We start from the raw sequence: 11,024 nt of genomic DNA on the forward strand, positions 1-11,024 counted from the left end.
CGTCCAGAAAAGGCTGATTGTAAATTTTGAATTGTTGATGCATTGTGTAGATATTGAGAAAAAGCGTCCAGAAAAGGCTGATTGTAAATTTTGAATTGTTGATGCATTGTGTAGATATTGAGAAAAAGCGTCCAGAAAAGGCCGAGTGTAAATTTTGAATTTTCGATGCATTATGTAGATATCTTGATGGAGGACTCAGTAACTTAGTGAAGTTCCATATGAATTAAGATGAGTCAGCTCCCATGGCGTAGTGGTCACTGCGCTCGCCTTGCCCGCGGGAGACCCGGGTTCGATTCCCGGCGGGCTCAAGAAATTTGTATCATGCAAATGATTGATTCCGTGACTGGCTGTTGCGGGGCCCGTTTGGTTGAGATAGGTGCTGCTGTTGGCGGTATTTTGACCGCTTTTTTGCGGTTTTTGAACGTTTTTTGGCGGTTTTCAGCTATACCGACTAAACGGTTAGAGATATTGTAAAAGTTTGGCTATAAGAACAAGAACACCCAAAATAAGCATCATTCAATTGAGGAAAGTCGTGTGATGTTCACACCAGATTTTTTTTTTTTACATCCGTTATTATGTGGTTAGAGCTCCATTGTCAAGTCAATTTTTAATTGCCAAAAAATTTTCATTTTAATTTTCTTTTGTTTTCCCAGAAAATGTCCAGAAAGGCCGCGGTCCGCTGTGTTCACGCAGACGCAGCTCTGTTCTAGTCTGCAGGATTGTGTGTCCTGCGCTTCTACCTCGTTTAATTGTGGCTGGTGCCCGGAGTCGAACCAGTGTATCCTGGCGGTGAGCGCGGACCAGGAAACCTACTGTAAGGTAAGGAGCTGGGTTTGGTCACCCTCGGGCTGAGGGTATATATATATTTTTTCAAGAGGTTTGATCGAGGGAACTGTATATAACTGTTGAGGTCTTACCGTCCCGAAAGCGATGAGAGAAGGAAAACGGTATAGCAGGAAGCCAGCCTTTCCGAGAACGAACCTTTTCTGTTTAGGATAAAATCCGCCCCGGGCGGGAATCGAACCCGCGACCTAACGCCTACAAGGAGGACAAGGACTAGCGCTTACAAGGACAAGGACGATGTCATGGACTCTCAACATGGAGGTGGGAGGTGCTGAGTTCGAATCCTGGCCAGGGCGGAAATTTTCTGACCCAACTTTTTTTTTCGTTCTCGGATGGCCATGGATGTAGAAGAATATGCCTTCATTGAAGCTTAACAATAATAACCCTCCTTTTAGGGCTGTTTGCCTCTGGATCTAAGCCTCGGAGTGGGCTTTTTGTGTGATGCGAAAGGTTTTTTTTTTTTTTTCTTCTTCCTATTAATTAAGATGTAATGATAACTTTTTCTTTCTCTCTCGTGTTCCAGTGTGTGATTGTAATGAACAGGGACAGAAGTGTAACCCAGAAAATGGCAAATGTTTCTGCACTACTAAAGGTAAGCTTACCAGCCGTGGTCTAGTTAGCGTGGTTGATAGCGCGTTTGCCTTGTAAGCGCTAGGCTGCGGGTTCGATTCCCGCCCGGGGCGGATTTTATCCTGAACGGATAAGGTTCGTTCTCGGAAGGGCTGTCTTTTTCCTATCCTGTCTTTCTTCTCTCTTCGCTTTCGGGACAATAAGACCTCAGCAGTTACAGTTCCCTCTGTCAAACCTCTTTAAAAAAATAGAAAGTAATAATAATAAGTCCGAAGTTTAATGTTCATACCAGCCCGAAATTTCCCTTGCTAAAGAAACAGCAAAGGTTGAGTGCGAAGGCATCTACTTGTAAATTTTTTGTAACCAAAACCAAATGTCAGCTCTAAGCAATCACCCTAGGGCTGATTGAGAGACTGACGAAAAACGCTGACCCCGTCTGAACACGGGAAAAGGCGAAGAAGAAGAAGATTTAAGACTGAATTAACTGCCCAAATTTTGATTTTGAAAAGTGAAAATTTGAAAACTTTTTTTTTCTTAAGGAAACACACATTATCGATTAGGTACAATTTTATCTGTTATCTGATCCCATAATCCTGGGACTTTCATTAATTAACTCTTTTTATTCTTTACCTGTTTTCTTCTTCCTTTCTTTATTTGTCAAATATTTTTCACTTTCTATTTTCTTCTTATCCTAATCCAGGTATTATCGGGGATCATTGTGAACGGTGTGACACAGCTAACCACTACCTAGGTGACCCTATGCATCACGGATCCTGTTTCTACGATCTCACCATAGACTACCAGTTCACATTCTATTCTATTCTACATATATATTCTATTCTATTCTATTCTATTCCAAGGTATCATCGGGGATCATTGTGAACGGTGTGACACAGCCAACCACTACCTAGGTGACCCTATGCATCACGGATCCTGTTTCTACGATCTTACCATAGACTACCAGTTCACGTTCAATCTCAGCAAGAGGGAAGACCAGTATTATACGCAGATTAACTTCCGTAATGTTCCGCCGAAACATGATGTCGACGCTGACTTTACAATACACTGTTCTGTGCCGAGCAAAATGAATATTACTATCAAAACAGGTGAGCAGATAGGCGCTAGGTATCACTTTTATTTGAATAAATGTCTAAAAGCACCAATACACTGTTCTGTGCCGAGCAAAATGAATATTACTATCAAAACAGGTGAGCAATTTTGGGTGTTACACCTCCTTTCTATTTCGTAGCTATAAAACTGCTATATTAGTGCGCGGCCACAAAGGCGACCATAGACCATGGACCTAGCGGAGACCATCGCAGGAAAAATACTCAGCTCAATTTCTTGATTTTCTGCGAGGGTCAGTACTATGGTCAAGGCTCCGTTGAGGACACTTCTATTCATTAGCATGGTTTGTTTATTTTCTCTTGGGTAGGTATTAGGGTAGGGTCGATGGTCGGTTCTCCGTTGTGGACGCGTTCTTAGACTCGTGTGGTTTGTGTCGTAGCATGCCCATCCCTTAGCTAGCATGTTCCTCATCACATGGGCGAGAAGAGACTCAATACCTACTTCTCTTTTAGGAGCTTTGAACATTCGAATTTAACAACTGATCTTTTACAAAACACAGAGTGAAATTATCGCCTAAAAGTGTGTCCACACATAGCCGACCAGCCGTAGACCGACATGAAACCGTCAATACTGCCTCGGCAACATAGATCTATTACGTCGATCGACGGCCGATCGACTATGTTTGGACACGCTTTAAAGGACTCTACATAATTTTTATAGGTTTGGTTTTGCAGGCGAATATGTTTAGACACACCTTAAGACAGACTCTCTTCTGTTTCTATTTCAGCTACTAGTCCAGAGAAAGCGATCGTGACCGGGCAGAACTGTACCAGTACGCTGTTCAAAACCCGCTTCCTGAAATCTGAACACAAGTTCGGAGTGGAAGACAATATCACCCTGACCACATTCTTCGTCTATGTGTATGACTTCAAGGCTCCCCTATGGATATCGATTAGCTTCTCTCAATATCCCAAACTCAACCTACAGCAATTCTTCATTACATTCTCGTCGTAAGTAGAATAGAATAGAATTATATAGGATAGAATAGAATATGTGTACACTATTTGAAGCACAAATCACCAATCAATATGAATTTCTCATTTTCGGTGCTTCCACTGCTTCCCCTATTGGCAGGAAAATATGGGAACATGAAAATTTGAATAAGCCATGACTCCGACCCTGTTTGTCGGATACAGCTCAAACTTGTATCAAAGTGCTGCGTTTATAAAGACCTTTGACATGATGTATCACAAGTACGGAGTTCCTGACTTTAAATTTAAAGTTGACCCCCATGGGGCCGCCCCTGATAGTTGCGGAAAAATTGAGATCCCCTAAAAATAGGTTCCCCTTAAAGATGAAGAAATACTCGTTTTAGCGTTTTCCCGAATTTTAAAGGGTTCTCGAGATTCCTGGGGTGTCAAGTCTTTTTTTGAACACTCTAAATGAAACCCCGTCTCTGTTTCACAGCTGTTTCCTTCTGCTACTCCTCGTAGCGGCCATTCTGTGGAAAATCAAACAGAAGTACGACCTCTACCGACGCCGGCAGCGACTATTTGTCGAAATGGAACAAATGGCGAGTCGTCCATTCGCGTCCATTGTGGTGGAAGTGGAGCGGCGGAATTTGAGCCCGAGCGGCGGCACGGCGCCCCTAACGACCAGTGTGCCGCCGCCCCCCCTCCCGCCCAAGAAGAGGAAGAAGGGCTCCGGGTGTGGAGGTGCAGGGGTGAGTAGATTTTTTTTTCTTCTTTTTTCAGAGATTTGATAGAGGGAACTGTAAACTGTAAGTGCCAAGGTCTTATCTTCCCCAAAGCGAAAAGAGAAAGAAGTCAGGATAGGAGAAAGTCAGCCTTTCCGAGAACGAACATTATCCTTTTAGGATAAAATCCGCCCCGGGCGGGAATCGAACCCGCAACCATGTTGACCTTGAAGGGGACACCTGGCGAAATTTCAGAGGTTACCATTAATTGATGTGTCCAAAAAGTTTAGGACAATCTGCTAAAACACGACTTTTGTATATTTATCATTTTTCGAGATATTTGAATCAGAATGTCCTGTTTATTTTTGGACACTGTGTTTATAATAATGATAATAGTTAATTTTACAGGGGCAAAAGAAATAAAATGGTTATTAAACCTAGATATATTCTGCTCTTAAATTCTATTCTATTCTACTATAATCTGTTCTATTCTATTCTATTTTATTCTACTATAATCTGTATAATCTGTTCTATTCTATTCTACTATAATCTGTATAATCTGTTCTATTCTATTCTATTCTACTATAATCTATTCTATTCTACTATAATCTGTTCTATTCTATTCTATTCTAATCTGTTCAAACACAGAGTGAAATTATCGCCTAAAAGTGTGTCCACACATAGCCGACCAGCCGTAGACCGACATGAAACCGTCAATACTGCCTCGGCAACATAGATCTATTACGTCGATCGACGGCCGATCGACTATGTTTGGACACGCTTTAAAGGACTCTACATAATTTTTATAGGTTTGGTTTTGCAGGCGAATATGTTTAGACACACCTTAAGACAGACTCTCTTCTGTTTCTATTTCAGCTACTAGTCCAGAGAAAGCGATCGTGACCGGGCAGAACTGTACCAGTACGCTGTTCAAAACCCGCTTCCTGAAATCTGAACACAAGTTCGGAGTGGAAGACAATATCACCCTGACCACATTCTTCGTCTATGTGTATGACTTCAAGGCTCCCCTATGGATATCGATTAGCTTCTCTCAATATCCCAAACTCAACCTACAGCAATTCTTCATTACATTCTCGTCGTAAGTAGAATAGAATAGAATTATATAGGATAGAATAGAATATGTGTACACTATTTGAAGCACAAATCACCAATCAATATGAATTTCTCATTTTCGGTGCTTCCACTGCTTCCCCTATTGGCAGGAAAATATGGGAACATGAAAATTTGAATAAGCCATGACTCCGACCCTGTTTGTCGGATACAGCTCAAACTTGTATCAAAGTGCTGCGTTTATAAAGACCTTTGACATGATGTATCACAAGTACGGAGTTCCTGACTTTAAATTTAAAGTTGACCCCCATGGGGCCGCCCCTGATAGTTGCGGAAAAATTGAGATCCCCTAAAAATAGGTTCCCCTTAAAGATGAAGAAATACTCGTTTTAGCGTTTTCCCGAATTTTAAAGGGTTCTCGAGATTCCTGGGGTGTCAAGTCTTTTTTTGAACACTCTAAATGAAACCCCGTCTCTGTTTCACAGCTGTTTCCTTCTGCTACTCCTCGTAGCGGCCATTCTGTGGAAAATCAAACAGAAGTACGACCTCTACCGACGCCGGCAGCGACTATTTGTCGAAATGGAACAAATGGCGAGTCGTCCATTCGCGTCCATTGTGGTGGAAGTGGAGCGGCGGAATTTGAGCCCGAGCGGCGGCACGGCGCCCCTAACGACCAGTGTGCCGCCGCCCCCCCTCCCGCCCAAGAAGAGGAAGAAGGGCTCCGGGTGTGGAGGTGCAGGGGTGAGTAGATTTTTTTTTCTTCTTTTTTCAGAGATTTGATAGAGGGAACTGTAAACTGTAAGTGCCAAGGTCTTATCTTCCCCAAAGCGAAAAGAGAAAGAAGTCAGGATAGGAGAAAGTCAGCCTTTCCGAGAACGAACATTATCCTTTTAGGATAAAATCCGCCCCGGGCGGGAATCGAACCCGCAACCATGTTGACCTTGAAGGGGACACCTGGCGAAATTTCAGAGGTTACCATTAATTGATGTGTCCAAAAAGTTTAGGACAATCTGCTAAAACACGACTTTTGTATATTTATCATTTTTCGAGATATTTGAATCAGAATGTCCTGTTTATTTTTGGACACTGTGTTTATAATAATGATAATAGTTAATTTTACAGGGGCAAAAGAAATAAAATGGTTATTAAACCTAGATATATTCTGCTCTTAAATTCTATTCTATTCTACTATAATCTGTTCTATTCTATTCTATTCTACTATAATCTATTCTATTCTACTATAATCTGTTCTATTCTATTCTACTATAATCTGTTCTATTCTATTCTATTCTACTATAATCTGTTCTATTCTATTCTATTCTATTCTACTATAATATGTTCTATTCTACTATAATCTGTTCTATTCTACTATTTTCAGGACTCTCCAAGTCCAATAGCTCTAGAGCCATGTACTGGTAACAGGGCGGCTGTACTATCTCTCCTTATTAGACTTCCAACAGGGGGAAACCCTTACACACCTAGCGGCCAATCCGGTAAGTATACTTATGTACAGATTTGTACAGGCGAGGGTTCGATCCCCGAAAGAGGCAATGAAATTCTGATCACTCATGATGACGTCATTTACTTGTTTCCCCTCTTTATATTGTGGTGGTAAACATTACTAGTTACAAGACAATTGAGATTCGACATTCAACTGGTGGTAATATTTGGTGAGCTTTCGAGAATACCCAGATTCTCATCATCAGACCAAAATAGTTACTATATTGCAGTTCTCTGTAAACTCACATGAAGGGGTAACTGAGGAGCTACTTTAATCGAGTAGCGACCAATGGCGGCATTACCAGTGTAAAAAGATGATTGAAATATGGGAATTGATTGCATTGGAGACACTTAGTACTGCTGTGTTAGTGTGATATCCACAAAAGTTGTGAAGAAGCTCTGCTTTACCACAAAGAATTTGAGATATTATTTAATTTTCATTTTGATATAAATCTGTATTATCAATTTTATTCTAAACTAATTGTTTTCTCATTTTCCAGCGGGTTTAGCCCTCGCTTCCGCTCTGGTGTCATTGGGCAACAACTCCACACGGAAAGTAAGCCTAGTCGATCCATCAGGCAAAGGACAAGATGGAGGTAAACATGGGAAACTTTCTCGTAAATCCAGTCAACATCCGGATCAGTGTGTTTAGAACATGCATGTTAACACGTAGGTTGACATCCAGTCTTGTAGATCCATCAGGCAAAGGTCAAGATGGAGGTAAACATGGGAAACTATCTCGCAAATCCAGTCAACATCAGTGTCTTTAGAACATGTATGTTAACATCAAGATCAGTGTCTTTAGAACATGTATGTTAACATGTAAGGCGACATCCAGTCTTGTCGATCCATCAGGCAAAGCACATTACATTGAAATCGGGGTCTTTTCTGACGAAATTCCTGTGTGCGGAGTCCAGTATGTAGGACTATTTCACCCCATGTTAACATGCAGGTTAACATCCAGTCAGTATCTGGGTTTGTGCTTTTAGGAGATCTGTGTTAACATGATGTACTATGAAATCCTGTTCAAGGTGAAATTCAGTCAACATCCGGATCAGTGTGTTTAGAAAACGCATGTTAACATCTAGGTTGACATCCAGTCAACATCCGGATTAGTGCTTTCAGAAGATCTATGTTAACATGAGGTACTATGAAATCCTGTTTAGTAGGGCTTTATACCATTTTCCCCATTTCATTCTACCTCACTTGAATCTCCTATTACTTTTGTCCTTTTTTTTACTGTCCTAATTTTCATAGCATAAGAGCTGCTATGGTATAGTGAAGGATTTTTTTCAATCTCATTTATTCCGAGATTTCTGTGCATCTGATTTTTAAAAATTCTGTTTTATTTTATGAAATTTACTGCTCCAATGTCACAAATATTTTCAAGTCTGCTTCTGTAGCAATGGACCGATTTTGCTTTTATTATTATTTATTTGTTGTACTCATTTATTCCGAAATTTACGTACAGATCTGATTTTATGAATTTTATCTTGGAAAAGAAAATCTCCAATTTATCATTTATTCCGAAATTTACGTAGATATGAATTTTATCTTGGAAAAAAATCTCCACTTTCACTTTCAGAGGTAACAATGAAAAGAAGAAGAGATTTCGGACTTTATTTTTCCTTGCATTTTTTTCTCAGAGGGCAAAATGAACTCCATTTGACATTGAAGTAACTCCATATTTTTTCATGTGTATTAGTTTTTGATGTTGTAAGGTAATGGATCAATATTTTAGATATTAACAATAGCCCGTCCCTATACCTTTTATTAGTACTATCGTAATATTAAATGAAGGACGGGCTAAAAATCAAGGGAATAAATTCCAGTCAATAACTAAAGATTTTCTCCCCCATGGGAACTCCCATTTTTACACATTTTATTTTGCATTACTTCTCATACATTCAATTTTACACTGGTCCCTTTTCTACCTTGCCTTATTCCTTTCTTTCTTTCTTTCTTTCTTTCTTTCTTTAATCAACTTTCTTCTTTTGTTGGTTTTCTCTCGCTATCAATCTCACTCTGTTCTTTTTCTTTGACTTTTTCGTCTTCTCTCCTCTCTCTGCTTTCAGCTTTATTTTCTTCTTCATTTCTTTCATCTACAATCTGTTTTATTATTTGCTTGTTTTTACACAGTTTTCTTTGCTTCATAGCGTAGATACTAGATATACGTTATCTCATTTATGTATACTTTGCTTACTGCCCTGTTTTTGTATTTTTCATTTTACCTAGCATTCCTGTGCCCTAAATCACCAAAGTATGGAAAAGTATCTTACAAGTGTAATAGCCAATGGAAAAGCAGAATTTTGAACCCCCTGTAGTGACACTCAGGCACCTATCTCTTTCCGCTGAAAAAATAACTGGAAAAAATGCGACTTAAAAAAATTTACTATGCACCCTCCAAAATTTCACAACGAAATAAAAACGTAAACAATGATTTTAGAGACAGATGATTTCAACTGGATGGCCTTTAATGCAAATGGCATCGACTAGTATCACCCGCTGGGCGCTAGGTAGCACCACAAAATAGTTATTAAAAATGAACCGAGGTTCGTTATGCCCAAGGAACGGCCATTCACCCTACAATCCGTCGCTTCGCTCCGGAATCCCGCTAGTTCATCCCGAGGCATGGCCAAACTTGTGGAAAAGGCATGGCCGAACTTGTAGTTATCAAACTAAAAACATAAACGAAACTCAAATATTAGGCGAGCGAGGAAAAGTTTTCTATCCCGCAGTCTCTGCACTCTGTGTATTTCTTATGGAGATTTCAGCGATCAAAAATTGATCATATCTCAGGATCGGTGTAGATTTTCGCAAAATCCTTTCTTATTGCACACCTAGACCATAAAAAGAATATTCCTACCAAATTTCAGCTTTCTAGGTGGTGTGGTTCTCGAGATAGAGCGATCAGTGTGTGAAATGTGAAATGTGAACTGTGAATGAGTGAATGGATCTTGTTCTTATAATATAAGACTAGCTGAATTCCGTCGCTTCGCTCCGGAAGCCCGCTAGTTCATCCCGAGGCATGGCCAAACTTCTGGAAAAGGCATGGCCGAACTTGTATTTATCAAACTAAAAACATAAACGAAACTCAAAAAGTTGGTCGAGAGCGGAACATTTCTCTCCCGCAGTCTCTGCACTCTGTGTATTTCTTATGGAGATTTCAGCGATCAAAAATTGATCATATTTATTTGAAATGCAAAACTGTATGCTAGTTGTTTTTCAGTATTTTTTTTCGTTACTTTCCTTATCCTATAATAAGGGAAGTAATGTAATTTTGACATGTATTTTTTTTTATTATTTTGGTCCCTTTATTTTTTTGTACATAAAACCCATAAACGTTTTGTCCATATATTTAATATATTTTATACATAGATTGAAGGAGGCAGTGGGAAAGTATATTGTGTAATATATACAGATATTTATACATAATATATAAATTAATTATTTATTTTATACATTCCATTAAACAAATACATTGCTTGGTTCTTTTTCGTTTATAGACTTTTGAAGAATCGTAAGACTTGGAAAGTTTGTTAAATGGCCCGATTTCAACACATAACTTTGGACTTCTAATGAATAATTACCACTAAAGGTATTAGAAACTAGAACTCTCCATAAATCCACGTGACTTGACGTGATAGTAGTGTGTTTCTATGCTTGGGTAATGTCCTAATGTCCGACTCTCGGGGCTCTAAATCAAATGCTCAAACAGGTGTTAAAGCGCCTTATCGGAAAAATAATAATAACACTTGACTCTTAAGGTAGAAACACACGTCACGTGACGTAACGTGATAGTAGTGTGGCTGTCCTGAACGAAATTATCTACAATATTTTAGGAAAACTTTGAACTACATCTTTCTGACTCTCACGTGAAGCCATGACTTCACGTGACGTGACGTGATGATAGTGTGTTTCTAGCTTTACGACACGACTGAAGTCTCGCAATTATTTTGTTTTATCCAGTTGTGTAGGTAGGTACATTAAATTTCTTTTTTTTTTTTTTTTCTTTTTTTTCTCTGTGAAATGTGGAATAATTTTATTTGAACAACCTCTATGTTCCTGTGGTGAAAACCTGACTGTCAAACACCTATTAGACTGCGTCCACCATGCACCCGTACGTTCTACCCTGAGCAGCAAGCCCTCCCTGCTTGATGAGCCTGAGGGAGTGAAGGCCGTGCTGGAATACCTAAAGCTCATCGGCTTTTACACAAAAATATAACGCCCTAAGAGAGGCCCCACGAAGGACAAGAGATTGTTAAAGTGGGAATAT

General features: G+C 39.7%; 2 protein-coding genes across 2 annotated transcripts; both read left to right on the forward strand.

The window, feature by feature from the left end:
* Nucleotides 1-653: 653 nt before the first annotated feature.
* Nucleotides 654-852, forward strand: LOC113472065 (attractin-like protein 1; the record flags this gene model as incomplete). The annotated part of the gene is given in 1 exon segment (XM_026831628.1): nucleotides 654-852. A coding segment is annotated over 1 exon segment (199 nt), but the record flags the coding sequence as incomplete, so codon positions are not given.
* Nucleotides 853-1,080: 228 nt separating this feature from the next.
* LOC103520557 (attractin) lies at nucleotides 1,081-7,875 on the forward strand. Its single transcript, XM_026831626.1, has 7 exons — nucleotides 1,081-1,111; nucleotides 1,367-1,435; nucleotides 2,274-2,519; nucleotides 3,269-3,491; nucleotides 3,949-4,204; nucleotides 6,627-6,741; nucleotides 7,249-7,875. Exons 1-7 carry the CDS (start codon nucleotides 1,081-1,083, stop codon nucleotides 7,398-7,400), a joined length of 1,092 nt encoding a protein of 363 aa, XP_026687427.1. The 3' UTR covers nucleotides 7,401-7,875.
* Nucleotides 7,876-11,024: the final 3,149 nt, after the last annotated feature.

The sequence above is a fragment of the Diaphorina citri genome, unplaced genomic scaffold (assembly GCF_000475195.1).
Source record: "Diaphorina citri unplaced genomic scaffold, Diaci psyllid genome assembly version 1.1 scaffold3782, whole genome shotgun sequence".
In the NCBI taxonomy this organism is placed as follows: domain Eukaryota; kingdom Metazoa; phylum Arthropoda; class Insecta; order Hemiptera; family Psyllidae; genus Diaphorina; species Diaphorina citri.